The sequence below is a fragment of the Scyliorhinus canicula genome, chromosome 5, assembly GCF_902713615.1.
Source record: "Scyliorhinus canicula chromosome 5, sScyCan1.1, whole genome shotgun sequence".
Classification (NCBI taxonomy): domain Eukaryota; kingdom Metazoa; phylum Chordata; class Chondrichthyes; order Carcharhiniformes; family Scyliorhinidae; genus Scyliorhinus; species Scyliorhinus canicula.
In genome coordinates this window covers 128,781,532-128,803,510 of record NC_052150.1, presented here as the reverse complement: position 1 = coordinate 128,803,510, position 21,979 = coordinate 128,781,532, and the positions used below count along the sequence as shown (strand labels likewise).

At 45.4% G+C, this 21,979-nt stretch overlaps 1 protein-coding gene across 14 annotated transcripts in view; it reads left to right on the top strand.

Moving 5' to 3' along the window:
• The window catches only part of invs (inversin), a 433,677-nt gene that overhangs the window by 79,311 nt on the left and 332,387 nt on the right, over positions 1 to 21,979 (top strand). For 12 of the 14 annotated variants that reach the window (XM_038797635.1, XM_038797627.1, XM_038797629.1 and 9 more), the window contains 2 exons: positions 6,744 to 6,888; positions 13,533 to 13,595. In XM_038797635.1, the coding sequence (XP_038653563.1) occupies positions 6,744 to 6,888; positions 13,533 to 13,595 (208 nt within the window). The remainder of the gene's footprint in view (positions 1 to 6,743; positions 6,889 to 13,532; positions 13,596 to 21,979) is intronic. The other 2 variants (XM_038797640.1, XM_038797641.1) reach the window with 1 other exon arrangement.

Below are 21,979 nucleotides of genomic sequence, written 5' to 3'. Positions count from 1 at the left end.
GAACAGTGGAATAGTGGTTAGCATTGCTGCCTACGACACTGAGGATCCGGGTTCGATCCCGGCCCTGGGTCACTGTCAGTGTGGAGTTTACACATTCTCCCCTTGTCTGTGTAAGTTTCACGCCCACAACTCAAAGATGTGCAGGTTAGGTGGATTGGCCACATTAAATTGCCCCTTAATTGGGAAAAAAAATAATTGGGTACTCTAAATTTATTTTAAAAGATAAATGACTTGGATGAGGGAACCAAATGTAACATTTCCAAGTTTGCTGATGGCACAAAACTGGCCAACGTTGTGAGAAGGATGCAAGGAGAGCTTCAGGTAATTTGGTCACTGGGTGGACAAACATATGGCAGATGGACTACAATCCGGTCAACTATGAAGTTATGCCCTCTGGTGTGAAAAACAAAGGAAGAGTATTATTTAAATAGTGATATATTGGGAAGTGTGGATGTACAAAGGGAACTGGGTGTCCTTGTACACTAGCCAATGAAAGTGGTGAGGCAGGTCCAGCAAGTAACTAAGAAGGCAAATATGTTGAGCTTCATTGCAAGATAATCTTTTATTAGTGTCACAAGTAGGCTTACACTAACATTGCAGTGAAACTACTGTGAAAATTCCCTAGTCGCCACACTCCGGCGCTGTTCTGGTACTCTTGAGGGAGAATTCAGAATTGTTATGGGCCAGGGTTTAGAACTCCTAAGTATGTTATGAAGTCCACCTGACCTACATACAACCTATATAAACCATGTTGAATTTGGCTAGGATGACCACAAGCATCTTCCCTTCAGGTGTGATTCAACAGTCTTCCTAGACACTTTAATCAAAGCAAGCTTTATTCTAAGAACTTAGTTAACATATGTATAAACACACAGCAAGAATTTCTATCACTTAGAAACCTAAAGACACCCCACAGCTACAATAATCTATGTATAACACTTATGAATTCCCCCTTAACTGTTCCAAATCAAAATCCCATAGACCAAAAACCCTTTTTCAAGGGCGTAGCCCAGCACACTGTATTCTCACTTGAATGAGACTGGCTTTCCCTGAATATATCTTTTAAGTTACCAAAGCCGGTAGCCACAACCTGTTTACTTCTAAAACAGTTTTTTAAATGAAAATAAAGAGAGGCCAAAACACTTCTTTCCCCTGTCTGTAGTCCACAGCAGTCAAAAACTGAAAGTGGGGGGCGGCATGTGGCGCAGTGGTTAGCACTGGGACTGGGGTACTGAGGACCCGGGTCACTGTCCGTGTGGAGTTTGCACAATCTCCCCATGCCTGCGTGGGTCTCACCCCCACAACCCAAAGATGTGCAGGTTAGGTGGATTGGCCACGCTAAATTGCCCCTTAATTGGAAAAAAAATCATTGGGTACTCTTTATAAAAAAAAAAAAATTTTAAACTGAAAGATAAGACCAGAACATATAAGAGTTTATAACATGGAAACAGGCCCTTCGGCCCAGCTTGTCCATGCTGCCCAGTTTCTATCACTAAGCTCATCCCACGTGCCTGCATTTGGCCCATATCCCTGCTCATTTAACTGTCTAACTTTTTTAAAGGAAAAAATTGTACATGCCACAACCACTGCCTCTGAGGAATTGAACAAACAAATGTGATATAAAATAGGATTATTAGTTAGAATAATGTAGATGTGAGCCAGTCTGATAGTAGTGAGCTCACAAACAAAGGACAAAGGGATTCAGAAAGTATGGCCAGGAAGGGGGGGAGGGGAGCCTCGTGGAGGATGGGGAAAAGGATGCTGGGTAACAAGAGGCCCAGGGTTGAGGAATGCGAAGTGAGCCAATCAGGATATATGGCCAGGTCAGGAGGTGTATAGGATGACCTATGGGGATCTTGTATGTGAAACTTGATGCCTTTTGAATGATATTTGCAGAGATTTCTTTGTCTCCGATTTCACTCGGTTCTGGGGCTTCAGAAGACTACCTGTGTTCTGAATCTCTGTGGAGTGGATCAGCCTTGCAAGTTGGTTAAAAATAAATAATACTATACCTACAAATCCCCCTCGAGTTTTATTGAGGCCAGACTGACAGGTAAAGAACTCAATATTGTCACCTCTAGCAACACGTTCCAGATGCTCACCACCCACTCTGTGAAAAACATTCTCCTCTGGTCTCTTTTGCATCTCTCACCTTATGTCCTCTAGTACTAGACTCCTCTACCTTTGGGAAAAGAAGTTGACTATCTACCTTATCTATGCTCCTCATTATTTTATAGACCTCTATAAGATCACCCCCAAGTCCCCTACGCTCCAGGGGAAAAAGTCCCAGCCTATCCAGCCTTTCCTTATAACACAGACAATCCAGTCTTGGTAGCATCTGTGTAAATCTCTTCTGCACTCTTTCTAGTTTAACAATATCCTTCCCATATCCTTCCTGAGGAAGGAGCAGTGCTCCGACAGCTAGTATTTGAAACAAACATGTTGGACTTTAACCTGGGTGTTGTAAGACTTCTTACTGTGCTCACCCCAGTCCAACGCTGGCATCACCACATCATATCCTTCCTATAATAGGATGACCAGAACTGAACACAGTATTCCATGTGTAGTCTTACCAATGTCTTGTACAACTTCAACAAGACGTTCCAGCTGTAGTTAATATTCTGACCGATAAAACCTAGCATGCTGATATCCTTCTTTACCACCCTGTCCACTTGCGACTCTACCTTCAAGGAGCTATGGAACTGTACCCTGAGATCTCTTTGTTCTGTAACTCTCCCCAACTCCCTACCATTAACCGAGTAGGTCCTGCCCTGATGTGACCTACCAAAATGCATCACCTCACATTTATCCAAATTAAACTCCATCTGCCATTCACTGGCCTAATTGGTCAAGATCCTACTGCAACCTTATATAACATTCTTCACTATCCACTATGCCACGAATCTTGGTGTCATCTGCAAACTTCGTAACCATGCCTCCTAACATTCTTATCCAAATCATTTAATATATATAACAAATAACAGTGGACCCACCGCTGGTCATGCCTCCAGTTTGAAAAACAACCCTCTATAATCACCCTTTGGCCTCGGTCGCCAAGCCAATTTTGTGTCCAATTGGCTACCTCACCCTGGATCCCGTGAGATTTAACCTTTTGCAACAACCTACCATGCGGTACTTTGTCAAAGGCCTTGTTAAAGTCCATGTAGACAACGTCGACTGCTCTGCCCTCATCTGCCTTCTTGGTTGCCCCTTCAAAAAACTCAATCGAATTCGTGAGATATCACTTTCCCCTTACAAAGCCATGCTGACTTTCCCTAATTAGCTCTTGCCTGTCTAAATGCCTGTAGCTCCTGTCCCTCAGAATACTTTCTAATAACTTACCCACTGCAGAAGTAAGGCTAACCGGCCTGTAGTTCCCAGGCTTATCTCTACAGGCCTTCGTAAATATTTGGTTAGCCGACCCGAGAACATTATTCACACCTGTCCTCCACCCCAGAGAAGAGTCCTCTCATCCTCGCCTTGCTCAAATGAGCCCTGTGCACCACCTTGAATTAGAGGAGACTAAGCCGAGGATATGAGGACTTGGAGTTGACTCTGTGAAGAGTCTCGTTCCATACCACATCATCCAGAATATTTGAATTAACGAATTGAAATTTCTCCGCCAGCTCCTTTTAAAGCTGACAAACCTTCCCTCCGTGAACCAGTCTCCATACCTTCCTCTCCCGTGACCTAAACATCGAGTCCAAACCCACTGGCAAAAAGTGCAAATCATTGCAATTAGAGGCCAGCAAAGATATGGAACTAAGTTTAAAATACTGACTGAACTGCTTCCAGATTCTCGGGGTGGACACCACTACTGGATTCGAGGAAACTCTCTTAATGGAGAGATCGGCAGCTATGTGGTTACGAATGCACCAAGGCCAGAACCCTGACGGGAACTCTCCTCCTTTTATCCCCATATGGAACCCAGATCACAAAACCACCGCAGTTTTGTTATTGGCTGCCCAACACTAAAATAATCAATTGGGTTAAGCCAAGCCTCCTGATTGCCCATCTCTCGGGAGGAATGCTCTGCGGACCCTTGGGGTCTTGCCCAAGATAAATGAGGACACTAATTTATTACTTTTGACAAAGAAGCACTTGGGGAGAAAAGTGGAGAGACATTGAAAAAGAAATAAAGATCTCGCAAGCACATTTGTCTTAATAGCCTTGACCCAGCCTGCCAAGGACAGTGGGAGGTTATCCAACCTCTGTAAGTCAGATTTGACCCCCTTAACCACACTTGTATAATTTATGAAGCGAGGCCCAGTCGCAGGCCATTCTTGCACTATGGCAAGCGGTTCTAATGCCAGAGCAAACTGATGCGGAGACAATGCATATCCCTTCCTCATGCCCCTATTCAGCGGAAAGTAGCCCAAATTCAAAGCATTTGTGCCGGGGCCCTATAGAGTAAACACATCCAGGATATAAACTTTTCTCCAAATCCAAACCTCCCAAGAATCTCAAAGATATCCCCACTCCATCCTATCAAACGCCTCTTCAGCATCTTAGGAGACAATACCTCCGGTTCAGGCACCGAGGAAGGGGAGAGGACAACATTTAATAGACGCCGCGTATGGGCTGACAATTGCCGACCCTTGACGAAGCCTGTCTGGTCTTCCGAAATCCCTTCTGGGAGGCGGGGCCTCAACCACGTGCTAGCACTTTTGCAAGTATCTTGGCGTCTCCATTTAAAAGCAAAATAATAGGTCAGTGTGACCCATGTTCCGTCGGGTCCTTAAGGATCCAGGAAATAGAGGTCTGGGCAACGAAACCTAGGACAAAGAGTGGCTTAACGTAGCTAAAATTAGAGGGACCAATTATTCCTCAAAACTCTTATAAAACTCAATGGGGAAGCCATCACAGCCAGGAACTTTACCGTCTGCGTCAACCCATTTCTTCATTTCCTCTGGGCCCAACGAGGATTCCAACTCTTCCCACCTCCCCCTATTCATCACTGGGATGGATATTCCATCCAAAAATTCCGTCATGTCTGAACTCTCCGCCAGGGGCTTCGATCTATGGAGATCCCGATTAAATGCTTCTAAAGCCGCATTAATCTGAGACCCGCAAACCAGGCTGCCACTCGAGACCTATACCTGTACAACCTCCTGGGAAGCCACCTGCCGTCTCGACTTCTCAGCTAAGAGGTGACTGGCCTTCTCCCCGCGTTCGTAAAATACATCCCTAGATTGATGCTGGTCCACTGCCTTATCTGTAGATAACAGTTCAAATTGTGTCTGCAGCTTTTTCCTACTTTTTCCAACAACTCCAGGGTTGGGGCAAGTGAGTACTAATGGTCCACCTCAAGAATGGAGTCCACCAGCCTCTGCTGCTCCGCCCTCGCTGTCTTTTCCATGTGCACTGTGTAGGAAATTATCTCCCCCCGATCACTGTAAAATGCAAACATGTACAAGGAACCCCAAAGATTCCACATATCAATGTACCCATCCCCCATATCCAAAAAAATTCAAAAACTTCAGTCACCCCCACGCCCAGCCCATGCTTCTTTCCAAAGGACCTGCCTCCCCCAGTGCATCAAAAAAATAGTCTTTTCCATCAAAAGCCACTCTTAGCCATGCCGTGTACACCATTCCAAACTGAACTCCGCTTTTTTACTGGTCGGCTTCGGTCTTGTTGAATGCCACCCGTCTCTTTGCCAGCTCCGCTTTCACATCCTGATAAAACCTGATGGCGGGCCTTCCCATTTGTAGCTCCCTTGCCCATCTGCAGACCCACTCTTTTTCTTGGAAAATGTGAAACTTCACGAATACTGCTCACAGTGGTTCACCGGGATGAGGCTTCTGTCTGAGCTGAGGGCACGGTCCAGCTCAGGAGGGGATGCGAGTGTCCCCTCCTCACCATCTTCCCAAACATCTTTGCAAAATATTCTGTGGGAATTGGGCCTTCCATCCCCTCTGGCAGCCCCACAATTTGGATATTTTGTCTCCTGGAACAGTTCTCCACATCATTCACTTTGGCCTTCAGTGATTTGTTTACCTTGGCCATCAGAGACATTTGCAGAGAAGCACACTGGTTGCTATGCCTCGACAGGACCACCTCCATACCTTGTATTGTCACCATGCGCCTTTACCGTTTTGTCGGTCCTCTCCAATTCCAAACGAATGGGAGCCCAGGTCTCTTGCATCAATTTGCGAAGGTCCCCCCACACAACCCGCTCGTGTTTGTCAAATTCTGCAGCCAAAGTGCTCGTAAGCATCCCGGCTGTTAGTTGAGTGGCTGGAGTCACAGAGGTTGCCTCCGCCATCTTTTCCACCGACGAGCCCCAGAGGCCTTATTCAGTTGATGAACTTCTCCGTTCAGACCTTTTCCCCCTGGGTTTTCTAGGCCTTTCACCAACGTAGGTAGGTACCTTATTCCATGAAACAAGTGGGTTTTTCAATGAAAATACCCCTGAAACTAAGCGAAAAGGACTAAAAGAACAGTACCCTATTAAGAACCACATTGTGCATATCTTCCCCCTACGTAACGTCACCGGAAGTTTTAAAAAATGTATATTAAAACAAAAATAGTTCGCTACCCCTCTGCACACTTGTTGTAATCAAATATTAAGAGTTATCACTAATCCCATTACATTTTCTTCATATTTTTCTTCCACATGCAGAAGCCCAGAAAGTTCTTAGTACTGTTAAGTTTGAATTTGAAGGCCTTATTTGTCAAATGCATTTTATTTGTGACCCAATATATTTCATTACCATTTGACTGACATTTTCTTTACCCAGGCTGGAATCCTACCACGATCTGACGGAAATAGGAATGGCACAGAGTACTGGATGCCTAATGGCTCAATGCGCGATGCTAATGGCTCTCAGGTTCATGCTGCTGCAGTCAATGGAAATAAATGTGCATTGCATAAACTCATAGCAGGTGAGCAACTGTGTGTTTGTAGTTCAGAAAGGGTTAGGCTGCATTTCTCCATATGTAAAAGAAAATAAAATAATGCTTTATTCCAGTAAGTTAACTCAAAGGATGCTGTTTTAGCAAAGTTGAAGAAATTAAATATGTTTTGGCACACTTAAAATAACAGAAATCGAATACTTTAAGTATCGTCCCTCCAAAAGCTTGCTTTAAAATCAAAGGAAATCCGGTTGGAGAACGTTTGTAAGTGAAGTGCCACAAAATACGTCATAGAACCATCATCCTTTTTATTTATACATCAAAATATTATTTTAAAATCTTGCAAAACATCCTCGCTGCAGAATTTCACTTAGTGTTGTTGGAATTTTGTTACAGTTTTGTGTCAAATTTTCCCAGACTTGACTCCATTGATTGCTGACCTCACGACTTCCCTCCCTAGCTGTCACAAAAAACTGAACCATAATTTCCTCACTTTTGTACTCCAGTGCCTCAGACATGAAGATCAACACCCCCTTATACTTTTAGATTTATTTTCATGTTGTGCAGCAGCTTTAAGTTCATAGTCTCTCACCATTAAGAAAATATTCCAATTTATCTTTCTCATACCCTAAGCATATGATTTCATTTTCCATTTATTACGGTTTTGCCCACTCATCTAAACTGATTATCTCTCTTTCTAATGTCTGCTTCCTGCTACATAACTTAATCCTAGAAAACATGGGTGTAAAATTCTTTATTCCTTTTTTTAAGTTAGCGGTTCCCAGCCGTTTCCTTTATGCGGGCCATGGATTGTCATCCAAAGCTTTTGCAGACCACATCTTATGCAAGCCGATTTGAACATTTTTTATATAGCCTACGGCTAATGGGAGTCGAATTTGTATATCAACGGGTATTAATAATGCAGCCTGTTCTAATAGTTTATGATGCACAGTCACAAATACATTGTGGATTATACTATGCAAGGGATGTTTGTGAAGCAAATTACTTTGCGAATAATAATGTAACATCGATTATGATACAATTACATGTACCTTGTATGCATTTTTTTCCCCACAGACCACCTGCAGTACTCTAGTACCACAGGTTGGGAACTACTGTCATTTATATATATATATATTTGGTGAAAAATTTTCGCCTCAATCGACATCCCCAAGAGAGAACCATTTGTCACATCTTGCCAATCGGTGTATATTCCCATAGTTCCTATTTTTTGTCTCGTATTCCGAAGTTAACTGCCAGCCTTTCATTTCCATGGTATATTTATTTTGTGCTCATAATCTCTTGTGTCTTCTTCGGCGATCACTCACTAATGAGTATGATTGTCCACCTGTGAAACTCTGTCACTGATTATGGATTCTGTGGGTTATTGCATGGCTGACGAGCCCACCCCTCAAACCTCATCTTCAACTGTACACTTAGCATGTGTTTCCAGGAGGTAGCATCAGTCCTTGGACTCCAGTCGCTGGCTCTGCTTTCCAAGGCTCCTTTTCCGGGTCTCCTCTTGCCGTTCGGTGTCCATGAAGAATTGTGTCCCTTCAGTAAAGAGGTTCCTCCAAGTAGGTCTCTTGTGAGCAAGGGATTCCCAGGCATTAACTCTATGTTACATTTATTTCTTGAGGTAAGCCTTCAGGGTGTCTTTGAAGCACATCATTTGTCCTCTAGTTTGACAGCCTTCCTTGAGTTGGGTGAAGAGGATTTGTTTTGGCGGGCGGGACTCTGAGTTTGTGGCCGGCCCATTGGAGTTAGTTTCCGATGATCATTGCCCCAATGATGGTGCTCTTGGTTCCTTGAAGGAAGCTGTACGCTTATCATCTCAGCTGATGCGGAGAATCTGTCTCTTGACAGATTTTTTTAAAATATAAATTTCGAGTAAACAATGCATTTTTTTCCAATTAAGGGCCAATTTTAGCATGGCCAATAGACCTAGCCTGCACATCTTTGGGTTGTGGGGGAGAAACCCACACAAACACGGGGAGAATGTGCAAACTCCACACGGACAGTGACCCAGAGCCAGGATCGAACCTGGGACCTCGGCGCCGTGAGGCAGCAGGGCTAACCCACTGCGCCACCATGCTGCCTCTCCAAGGCCTTGAGGTGGTGTCTGTTTGTAGCCCAGGTTTCTGAGCAATATAAAAGAGTTGGGAGGACAACTGCTTTGTACATGAGGATCTTGATGTCAGCACAATTGTCGTAGTCATCAAAGACTCTCGTCCTTGGACTTCCGAAGGAGACGCACGTAGATTGGATACGATGTTGGATCTCTACATCGATGTCAGTCTTAGAGGAAATGTGACACCTTAGTTGAAATGTGACACCCAGGTAGGAGAAATGTTCCATGTTTGGTCGCGTTTCTCTGCTGATCTTGATGGGAGGGAGAGACTGGATCTTGCCCTGGGGCGGGTTGGTAAAAGACGAGGTTGAGGCGGAGGTCGATTTCTTTGGTATGTTTCTGCGAAGATGTCAAAAGCACTGTTTGGAGATTTTCTTCTGAGAGAGTGGCGATGGCGATGTCATCCTCATACTATAGTTCCATGAGCAGTATCAGTGTCGATTTCTTCTTGGATTTCAACTGGTTGAGGTTGAAAAGTTTTCTATCCAACCTGTAGACGATGTCCACTCCAGCTTGTTCTTGACAGGTGAAGGATAATGAAGATGGAGAATGGGTGGGGGCATGACACATCCCTGCTTGACTCCCGTCTTGACCTCAAAGGTTTCCGGCTTATTTCCGTCAGTGAGGACTGTTGTCGACATCTTGTTGTGAAGGATGCTGATGAATTTTTCTGGACAGCCAGCTTTTGACGGAGTCTTCAGTCACATTTCCCAATTGACTGAGTTAAAAGTCTTGGCCCGCTCGATGAAGGTCATGTGGAGTGGCTGAAGTTGTTCCTGGGATTCCTCTTGAAGTTGTTGAGGAGTGAAAATTATGGCTGTTCCACGGTTTAGCAGGAAGCTAAACTGGCTTTCCAGAAGAATTTCTTCAGAAACTGAGAGAAGGTGGCTCGCACATATGCACGTTGGCATAGTGGTTAACACAGTTGCTTCACAGCTCCAGGGTCAGAGGTTTGATTCCCGGCTGGGTCACTGTCTGTGCGGAGTCTGCATGTTCTCCCCATGTCTGCGTGGGTTTCCTCCGGGTGCTCCAGTTTCCACCCACAGCTGTGCGGGTTAGGTGTATTGGCCATGCTAAATTGCCCTTAGTGTCCAAAATGGTTAAGTGGGGGTTACTGGGTTGCAGGGATATGGTGGATACGTGGGCTTGAGTAGGGTACTCTTTGTAAGGGCTGGTGCAGACTCGATGGGCCGAATGGCCTTCTGCACTGTAAATGTATGATTCTATAAGGATTTGGGCGATGATCTTCCCGGTGATGGAGAGCAGAGAGATTCCCCTGTAGTTCCCACAGTCCGCTTTGTCTAATTTCTTGAAAATGGTGGTAATGATGACATCCCTGAGGTCAGCAAGAAATTCTTCTCTGTCCCAGCTGATAATAATGATGGATGATCTCTTCTCCACCAGGATTGAAATCTCCACTGGAATCCCGTTCACTCCTGCAGCTTTTCCATTCTCCATACGTTTAATAGTTGCTTCAACCTCGTCCACGATTGTTTTCATATTATATGGATGATTATTTTCTATTTAGACTTGAAATAATGTTGAAAATATAATATGTTCTTTTAGGTCATCCATTCCCTTAGCTTTATTCTTCCTGCCTTTTTCTTCAGACTCCTGGCCTCGCTTTTCATTTGCAGTTTCGTTGTCTTCAGCCTCCTGGCCCCACTTTCCATTTGCAGTTTCCTTGGCCTGATACTCTCCACCAAAGTCTTCTTGCACTCATACTCAACCTTTTTTGATTTTTCACATCTTGTCACTCATTGACTGATTCGGACTCACTTACCATGTCAACCTGTTCTTCAATTGGCCTAGAACCTAAAATCTCTGGTCATAGGCTGGAGCTTTCTACAGTTCAGCCGTTATCCCTTGGACCTTCAGCCACTTCGCTTTAGAATCCTGTGGCAATTTGAACCTTCTATTTGCATATTTTCTGTCAATCATTTATTTGGTATTGTTTTTTCATAGAATCATAAAATCATAGAATTTACAGTGCAGGAGGAGGCCATTCGGCCTATTGAGTATGCACTGACCTGGGAAAGAGCATCCTACTTAAGCCCACACCTCCACTCTATCCCAGTAACCCCACCTAACCTTTTTGGACACTAAGGACAATTTATCATGGCCAATCCACCTTACCTGCACATATTTGGACTGTGGGAGGAAACCGGAGCACCCGGAGGAAACCCATGCACACATGGGGAGAATGTGCAGACTCCACACAGACAGTGACCCAGGACGGGAATCGAACCTGGGATCCTGGAGCTGTGAAGAAACTGTGCTAACCACTATGCTACCGTGCTGCCCATGTTTTCACGCTAATGTTGCTTTGAATTAATCAATTCTTCATCATTAGTTAATTTAGCTCAATTCCAATCTTGCATGTTGAATTTATTCATTTCTAATTTTGTGCCCAGTTTCACTTCATTCATTTCTTCTGATCCCGATTTTCTGGAAGGCTGTTAATTGTACATTAATTGGGTATTTATGTTAATTGGAAACTTGTGGTTCTTGGATTGGAAAGGTCCACAATTTGTAAATAATATAATGTAAATAAAAGCTTATGAGTATATAAAGGTTACGCTCTATTTCTATTCTTCACTGCCTGCCTATCTAAGTTCCAACAACGCTACACAGAGTTATGGTAGGGATCCAGTGAATTCTTCTCTTTGTTCTGACTCTGTCAGATAGCAATTAAAATCTGCTTCGACAACCACGCAAAACCCCAAATTGCTTGTGGATTTTAGCATTAAATAATCCTTTGGTCACTTCTGTAAATCTAAAGTACACTTGTTTTTTGCATTAATTAAATAAAAGCATGATCCAATAATTCATTATTAAGTTATTTAAATTCACTAGAATTTTCAGTCTGAAGAGATTTAAGGAATATACACAACTTCTTACACAGTAATATTCCACAGGGAACTTGTGTTTTCTCTAAGGGGCATTGATATTTGTTAAAATGTAGATAATTGACATTTCTTTGGAGAAGGTTTTCAAATCTCATCCTTAAGTGCAGCACAGCGATTAGCACTGATGCCTCGCAGCACCAGGGACCCGGGTTCAATTCGGCCTCAGGTGACTGTATGGAGTTTGCACATTCTCCCAGTGTCTGTGTGTGTTTCCTCCAGGTGCTCCAGTTTCCTCCCACAGTCTAAAATTGTGCAGGTTAGGTAGATTGGCCATGCTAAATCGCAGCTTAGTTTCACAAAAATGTGCACATTAGGTGGGGTTATAGGGTACGGTCGGGAAGTGGGCCTGGGTAGGGTGCTTCTTCAGTGGGTCAGTGCAGACTTAATTTTCCGAATGGCCTCCTGCTTTCTTTGGATTAACTGTGGAAGTGATTCAAAAATCCACATTAAAAACAGTAAAGGGATCATGCAGCATTACTTCTACTGTAATATACGTTTCTGCAAATTTGACCATGTTTTGTTGCTTGTGAATGAAGCCAGCTTCAGGATATTATTTTGTTTTGTGAACATCAGAAAAATTTTGGTATTATTTGTTTAAAAGAAATTAGCCTGAAGCATTCAAATTTTGTTATCCATGATGTGGATTAAATTCTGACTCGCTTCCATTTAAAACTTCAGTGTGACAGTGTATTATATTTCATTACCCATTTGCTGCCAGTTTTGGCTTTAGGTTTAACTTTAACCACTCTCTATTTTCTGAGACCATAATGAAATATTGTGGATAGTTGAATATAACAGAGCTTTTATTTGACACTACTTACTCCCATTCCCACTGTGGTGAAATCATGGTTGTGTTGTAATTCACCTACTGACCACTAAAAGTCTCATTAGTATATAAGTGAATGTTAGAGTCAGGTCACCTCAGACTAACGAGGAACCTGGGGAAAGAGGTTGCTTGCACATGTTTATACTGTTATTCATCTGTTTTGTATATATTTGACCCACAGTTAATGTTAATAAATCATTTATAGCTTTAGCTATAAGTCTTGTAATATAAATCAGCCATCCAACAAGAATAGTACACCTACTCTATCAAATACGATAACATGACAACAAAGGTGGTACCTAATCACCAAACAATGTCAGTATCATTCTTAAACTGAACAGTAATGTGAGAGACTCTTGTCCTCACTTTCTTATGGAAGTACCTGTCCTTACTAAAGTTAATTAAACCATTCTGTTGTTGTTTTTAATGGGCTTAACCAGTTTTAAACAAGAAAACAAATGAAAAGTCAGATCATGTAAAAGCACATTAACCACAAGGCAAAGTTTTTTTTTCCCCGTAATTTTGTTTCCTGCTTAACCACCGTGTAAATTTATTTAAGTTTGCATATTAGCGCATTATGGAACCAATTGTTATGATCCTGTTATGAATAGTTAATATTCAAAGAAGAAATCCAAACATCCAGCAAAGAACCAACAAAGCTACACCACAAGTTATCACATTTTTAAACAAATACAAATTTTATTGTATATTAAAAATAATTGAGCAAAGTAAGCACTATTAACAAGGCCATACTTATAAAGACTTGTGCTATAAATTCAGCTCTATTTTTTACTCTCCCTTCTCCAAGAGTTCCCTTATCTTGTGAAATCTGGAAAGTTCATTCACTTTTTTCCTGGGACCAATCGAAAAGGTATGCCACAGCTCTCTATAACTTACTTCTTAGTATTTCATTCCTCTGATGTGAGATTTAATGTAGCCCTTCCATTAGCTTGGTGGACCTCCACCTTTTCCTTTACCAATCTCATAATTCTGGATGCCTTGACTCTTGATTTAGGTTGTCAGCGGTTTCAACTGTCATCCCACAGTTTCTGAAGCAGCCTTTGCTTCCTGCTTCCTGCAGCAAGTCTCTATGAGGACCACTAAATTATCCAACTGCTTTTCAATCCAAACTGGGGAAAATCCAAACTGAGATAGAGCCCTTCCTGCATTTCATGTTGTGAACAGTATTTTGTCTGCTTGAAATGTGGGCCTAACAATTACCTACTGTTGGCTCTCTAAATGTGGTAAGCTGCAGGGCGGAATCGGGTGGGTTTGGTGGCGGGCAGGCACAGAGAACCTGGCAAGAGCCAATAAGTCAGAAACCTGCTGACATAAAATTATATTGCAATTCTCGGAATTGAGGGCTAATGGCAGGTCAGTCATCCTGCTGGCAGGTGGCGTGAATGCCATTTGTTTTCATTTGCATCCCATGAACGCTCACAACAGCCGTCCACCGGTGTCCCAATAGGCCTTCTAATCTTGCGTCACACCAACGGAAAATCAGGTCAACTTTAAGATGAGTGCAAGAAAGATTTCTGACATAGTGGTGCGCCGCTCCTGATACACTGTTCACCACTCTGTCGGCCTAGAACAGTTCCTGGCCTCCATCACTATGCTGAGCTGATCTTCATGGACAGCACCATGCTGTTGGACCCATGGACTCTTTGGTGACACTGTCTCAGCTCAGTATTGCACATGAGGTTGGGGTGTACACTGGTCTCTTTCTCTCCTGGTGCCACACACCATTGTCTATCTGAATTGCACTGTACTATGGGACTCATGCAACCACCGCAACAATGTTCCGAAGGTCAACTGGGGGTGTGGGGGGAGCTGAGGACCCAGGTTCGAATCCCAGCCCTGGGTCACTGTCCACGTGGAGTTTGCACATTCTCCCCATGTCTGCGTGGGTTTCACCCCCACAACACAAAGATGTGCAGCTTAGGTGGATTGGCCACACTAAATTGCTCCTTAATTGGAAAAAAATATATATAATTGTGTACTCTAATATTATTTTTTAAAAAGAATGTGAGGTTGGGGGCGGGGGGGGGGTTGTTGGTGACCTGATTGACAAATGGAATTGGGCAATGTGGAAGGCAGGCTGAGAGAGGAGTGGGGGTATACGAGGGCTCATGATGTCAAGTAGACAGGCAAGGAAGTAGGTGATGAAGATGAAGAATGGAAGGCTGAGGGAAGACCAAGGGAAGGGAAGCTGGACTCCAACAAGCTTGCATGAAAATCACACAAACAAGGATACCACATTGTTTACCGTAAGGGAATTGATGAAGTCTCCAGGCTGTGTTTATCTCAGAAGCTCAAGGGATGGGTGTAACATCTGAATAATGAATGACCCATTTCTGGACCTCTGGGTAGTGCCAGGGAGTCTAATGTTACCTCTGTAAGAGCAGCTACAAACTCACAATTCTGGGAAAGGGGTTCATAAAACTCCATTGGAAATAGAAATTATTCATATAGTTTCCCCAAATCAAGAAAAACTTTGGAATTCAAAGGGTAGTTAATTTGTATTCCTAACTGGAAATAGGCTATGTGTGTCACATCACCACTGAAATAGTTATTCAAGATTGAACCGAATTAGTAGGTTCCCTTCGGTGGGCCTGCAGCTGATTCATCTGCCCACCCTCAGTTGAGGGGTTTGAAGGTCTCACCATCATATTTAAATAGCAGTCCAACACACTCTTATCACTCTCTCCAGCCCACCAGTCTTCACCAGACCGTGTAGGATGTCAGCAACCCAGAGGGAAAAAGCGAGCAGCCCCAACAAGTCCGTTTCTCAATTCAACCACCTTCCCCTCCGACATTCCCATCACTTGTGAGTAGCCCTTGCCTCCCTTGGACTTCTACCCATCGCCTGTGATTATCCAACATGAGAAACATACAGTAGAAGTCTATTTCTCACGAGTCATCGGAATGAATTTTTGAATACCAGTAATGTTATAGGGGATGACAAACCCCATGTGCATCATACACTTAAATGTTTTGCGTGGCAAAGCAGGAGTTAGATACTGGTAGAAGAATCAAATAACCGGGAGGATGTGACAGTAGTGGGAAGGGCAGGAAAATCTGCTGGAACAAATAAAAAATTGTTGAATGCCCAGGTGATGGACAAGCTGTGAAGGCCATGACATGGAGAATGGAGTACAAGAATGAGAAATAAGGAAGGAAATAAGGTTTGAGTTAGAATAATGGGTCGGATGCTGAATTCCCAGTCTGGAACATTCACATTCAGTGGAGAGGGCCTCAGCTATGGTTTGCAGGGTATGCAACAGTGGCAGTCTGGAAAGACTTCAACAGGCAAGTAGAGCCGGAATCTGACTAGATAGCACAGTAAAATGGAGAATACAGAACCATCAAAACAATATAACAGAAACAGAAATCATCTTACAAACGTACAAATTAGGTGTGGAAGCGGGTCACTTGGCCCCCTAGTTATAACCTTCACGGATCCTATTGGCTGGGGACAATTGGTTACCCCATGTTACTTGGGGAATATGAGCTCCCCCAATGAGGGAGGGGGGGGGGGGGCAGCAATCATTAGCAGTGCAGTTATATAAATGGAACTAGCCTGTGTGGTACCCGCTAGAGAGGGAACCAGTAGTGAATTACTGGCCCAGGGTAAATAAAGTTACTTTCTGTTTGACTCTACAAACTCATACTGGATTCTTCATGGCCCTCATAAAATCCCTCAACCCTGCTCTGTCACTCAATAAGATCATGCTGATCTCTAGTTAACCTCAACTTTGCATTCCTGCCTTCCTCTAAAACCCTTTCACCCCTTGCTTATCAAGAATCTATTTATTTTTGCCTTTTAAAATATACAAAGTCAGCCTCAGCTGTGTTTTGTGGAAGAGAATTCCAAAGTTTCACAACTCTGACAGAATTTATTTTCCTCATCTCTATCTTAACTGGGCGACTCTTTGTTTTAAAACAATGAACTCTAGTTCTAGATTCTTCCTCAAGAGGAAACATCGTTTCCACATTGACCCTGCCAAGTTCCCTCAGGATCTCATATGTTTCAATCAAATCACCTCTTACTCTCCTAAATTCTAACAGATACAGGCTTAGCCTGTCCACCTTTTCCTCATAAGACAACCCCCCACCCCCATACCAGATATTAACCTAGTAAACATCTCTGAAATGCTTCCAACACATTGACATCTTTTAAATTAGGAGATCCAGATGTGGTCTCACCAATGCCCAGAATAGCTGAAACATAACTTCTCTTGTAATCAATTCTCATACAATAAATGACAACATTATTAGAGTACCCAGTTCTTTTTTTTTTCCAATTAAGGGGCAATTTAGCGTGGCCAATCCACCTACCCTGCACATCTTTGGGCTGTGGGGGTGAAACCACGCAGACACGGGGAGAATGTGCAAACTCCACACGGACAGTGACTCGCGGCCGGAATTGGACCCGGGTCCTTGGCGCCGTGAAGCAGCAGTGCTTACCAATACACCACCTTGCCGCCTATAAACAACAACATTCTATTAACTTTGCTAATTGCTTTTTGCACCTGCATACTAGCCTTTTACAATTCATGCACTCGGGCACCCAAATCCCTCAGTACCTCTGAGCTTTGTAATCTCTCACCATTTCAAAAATATGCTTTTTTATTCCTCCTGTGAAAATGGACAACCTCACATTTTCCCACGATGCTCCATCTGCCCCAACTTTTTCCGCTCACCTAACTTATCCATAACCTTTTCTACCCTCCTTATGTCCTCTTCACAACGTACTTTCATCCAAATAATTTATAAACTGTGAAACGTTGAGGCCAAAGCACTGATCCCTGTGGAACACCACTCGTCACATCCTGCCGATCAGAAAAAGCCCCATTTATGCCGATTTTTTATTTCTTGTTAGCGAGCCAATCTTCTACCCATGCCAATATAATGATGTAAAATACCTGTTCAATTTATTTGCCTTGTCCATATTTCCTTTATTAACTCCCCAGACTCGCTTTCTATAATAATAATAATCTTTATTAGTGTCACAAGTAGGCTTACATATTTTTTAGAAAACATTTTATTGAAGCATTTGTAATTTTCACAGTTTAACAAATTAACAAATTAACATTCTAAATAGCCTAGCGGCCTGACATACGCAACAATATTACAATAACATAACCAACTACCTCCTAGCTCCTAACTACCTGTATATTAGATTTCTTGCATCTTATTTTGGGGCAGCACGGTAGCATTGTGGATAGTACAATCGCTTCACAGCTCCAGGGTCCCAGGTTCGATTCCGGCTTGGGTCACTGTCTGTGTGGAGTCGGCACAGCCTCCCCGTGTGTGCGTGGGTTTCCTCCGGGTGCTCCGGTTTCCTCCCACAGTCCAAAGATGTGTAGGTTAGGTGGATTGGCCATGATAAATTCCCCTTAGTGTCCAAGATTGCCCTTAGTGTTGGGTGGGGTTACTGGGTTATGGGGATAGGGTGGAGGTGTTAACCTTGGGTAGGGCGCTCTTTCCAGGAGCCGGTGCAGACTCGATGGGCCGAATGGCCTCCTTCTGCACTGTAAATTCTATGTAATTTTACACTGCCATGCCTCTCATTTTCCTCCCCCCCCCCCCCAGCCCACTTTTTCTGCTGACATTCAGTTTTCCTTAAAAAAGTCGATGAACGGCTACCACCTCCCGAGCCACCCCTGAATTGAACCTCACAAGGCGAACTTAATCTTTTCCAGCCTGAGAAACCTTGCCATGTCACTCACCCACACTCCTGACTTTGGAGGCTCCAAGTCCCTCCATCCCAGCAAAATCCGTCTCTGGGCCACCAGGAAGGCAAAGGCCAAAACATCGGCTTCACCACCGCGGCCCCCGTTTCCTCCGATACCCCAAATATTGCCATTTCTGGACTCTGAGACCCTCCCTTCCAGGACCTCTGACATGACGTCCGCAAATCCCTGCCACAATCCCCTCAACTTCGGACATGCCCAGAACATGTGTACGTGGTTACAAGTAGGCTTGCATTAACACTGCAATGAAGTTAGTGAAAATCCCTTAGTCGCCACACTGCAGTGCCTGTTCGGGTACACTGAGGGAGAATTCAGAATGTCCAATTCACCTAACAAGCGCATCTTTCTGGACTTGTGGGAGGAAATCGGAGCACCCGGAGTAAACCCAAGCAGACACTGGGAGAAAGTGCAAACACCACAAAGATAGTCACCCGAGGCCAGAATTGAACACGGGACTCTGGAGCTGTGAGGCAGCTGTGCTAACCACTGTGTCACCATGCCGCCCTGTATTATTGTCTGAAATTACTGGGAGCACAAGGTAATTTTTATATTTCTCCCCTCTCTTCCCTCGGCTCCCACCCCAAAAAATAGTTGGAAAATATCTATAACCTATCTGTCACTTATTGTAGTGGTATACTTAACAGGGGTACTATGTGAGGTGTTGCTCTTCTGCCAGATTATACTGTGCCACAGCGTTTGAAGTTGAAATATTGTGCAACACCACTCCAGCTCTCCATCCTTATCTTGTTTCATGGAAGCATCTTTCTGACTTCCGGTGTGCATCATGAAGTGAGTGAGCACACAGAGGCAGCTCCTGCCTAAGGTTGCAGAAAAGAGCTCTTTTTTGGGCAGCACGGGTTGGAATTTTGATGAAAAGGCGTGGGTGAATGTTCAAGGAGTATTTTCCCCCAGGAATAGGATGTTTCTTGGTTATCAGACCCTCAGAAACAGTGCAAGATTTGTCTGAACAGCAACAAACAAAAGCCTCTGCAAGCATGCTAGCGGGGGAAGGGCCAGCTTAAAGGTCTCAAGCTGACCTGAAGGCCTTTATGAAAGCTGAATTCTAGCAGCAGAGGGAAGAACTGTGAAAAGATCTCACCAAGGCCATTGAAGAAGCGGAGACGGACTTCCGGTAGCGGTGATGCGGAGCTAAGCCACACGTTCAGTGGCTCCCACTATTTTCGGACTTTGGGGCTCTTTTAAGGGCTCGTAGTGGTGCTGTTTGGAATTTTCCCCGTGTGGGAACACTCCTTCTCAAATTCTCCACCGGTGGATGGCCTGGACTAGGAGTGGAGCGGTCAGAAAACCGGCTTTGCAGTTACGGCTAAGCCGCACCGCAGCTCCCGCTACTTAAAGACTTTTGGGCCGCTTTGAGGGCCCCAAACGGCGCTGTCTCGACGAATCCCGGTGGGGGAAGGTGTCTAGAGGAGCATTCCCCATAATTTATGGTGCTCACCCGGGGTGGGGCAAAGGAAAAGGCTGCAGCAGCTCCACAAGAAAAGCGGGGGAAGAAGGACAAAATGGCGGCCGGCGGAACACCCGAGGACTGGTGGAAGTGGGCGCAGGAGCAGTAAGCTGCTCTTCTGCGCTGTTTTGCGGAGCTGAAGGCTGAGTTGCTGGACTCACTGAATGCGACTACCAACAAGCTACCTGGAGCTCAAGCGGCCCAGGAGGTGTCTATCCGGGAGTTGCAGCAGCAGGCCGCTGAGCGGGAGGAGGAGGCCGTGGTCCTCGTGGGGAAAGTGGAGTTGCACGAGGCACTTCACAAAAAGTGGCAAGACCGCTTGGAGGAGCTGGACGTTCGCACGAGGCGAAAGAATTTGAGGATCCTGGGCCTGGCGGAGGGGCTGGAGGGGTCGGATCTCCCGTGGTACGTGACCACGATGTTGAGCTCGTTGATGGGAGCGGGGTCCTTCCATTTGCCCCTGGAGCTTGAGGGAGCTCACAGAGTGCTGGCCAGGAGGCCTAAGGCAAATGAACCCCCGCGGGCGGTGCTGGTGCGGTTCCATCGATTTAGTGACCGGGAGTGTGTGCTGCGCTGGGCCAAGAAAGAGAGGAGCAGCAAGAGGGAGAATTCGGTAGTACGAATCTACCAGGACTGGAGTGCGGAGATGGCAAAGCGGAGGGCCGGGTTCAACCGGACGAAGGCGGTGCTGCATGCCAAGCAGGTCAGATTTGGAATGCTGCAGCCTGCGCGTCTGTGGGTGACATATAAGGACCGGCACCACTACTTCGAGTCCCCGGAGGAGGCGTGGGCCTTTGTACAGGCGGAGAAACTGGACTCGAACTAGGATCTGGGGACACACTATGGCCGTTGCTGTTTTCGCTGTTGCTGTTCTTCAATTTTGACACGTGTTTTTTTTATGCTGCTTTTCTTTTTGCTCTGGTGGGTTTGTCTGTTGGGTATGGGTGTGGGGTATGTGGGGAACATTGGGGGTATGTGCTTTATATGTTCTCTTCTGTACGGGGCCGGGGGTTGGGGTGAAACTGGATTTTGAGGAGCTGCATCGGAAGGGTGGGGTGTGGCAGTGTGAAAGCGCGAGCTTTCCTCTGGTTGTCCGCGCTGCGGGGCAGGGGGGCGGAGCTGGAGGTGGGGTCGTGGCCTCTACTGGTTTTCTTTCCCGCGCTGAAGCGGTGCCAAGGAGGTGTGGCAAGAGGGGGATGACCCCATGCCAGGAGGAGATGGGTTTTGGCAGGAGCTGCCGGGTCAGCAGAAGTCAGCTGACTCACGGAAGTACCATGGAGGGTGCGTCGCGGCTAGGAGGGGTCCTAGCCTGGGGGGGTGGGGGGGGGGGGGGGGGATACCGGGTTGCTGCTGGAATGGCCAGGAAGGAGCTGGCGTGGGCCGGGGGGGTAGAGGAGAGGCGTTATCGCCATTGGGAACGGGTCAGGCGGGGCGAGCTGGCCTGGGGCGAGCAGTCGATAAGCTGTGGCTAGCCGGCGGGGGAGAGGGGCAGGTTGCTCTCTGATTCGGCTGATTACCTGGAACGTGAGGGGGCTGAATGGGCCGGTTAAGAGAACCAGGGTATTTTCTCATCTGAAGGGGCTGAAGGCGGACGTGGCTATGCTCCAGGAGACCCACTTGAAGGTGGCGGACCAGGTTCGTCTGAGGAAGGGGTGGGTGGGGCAGGTTTTTCACTCAGGATTGGACGCGAAGAACTGGGGGGTGGCGATCCTGGTGGGGAAGAGGGTGGCGTTCGAGGTGGCTGAGGTGGTGTCGGACAAGGAGGGCAGATTTATTATGGTGAAGGGTAGGCTGCAGGGAGAGAAGGTGGTGCTGGTTAATGTATATGCCCCGAATTGGGATGATGCCGGCTTCATGAGGCGCTTGTTGGGCCGCATTCCGGACCTGGAGGCAGCGGACCTGATCATGGGGGGAGACTTTAACACAGTGCTGGATCCCCCACTGGACCGGTCCAGTTCAAGGACGGGTAGGAGACCGGCGGCGGCCAAAGTGCTGAGGGGGTTTATGGACCAGATGGGAGGGGTGGATCCCTGG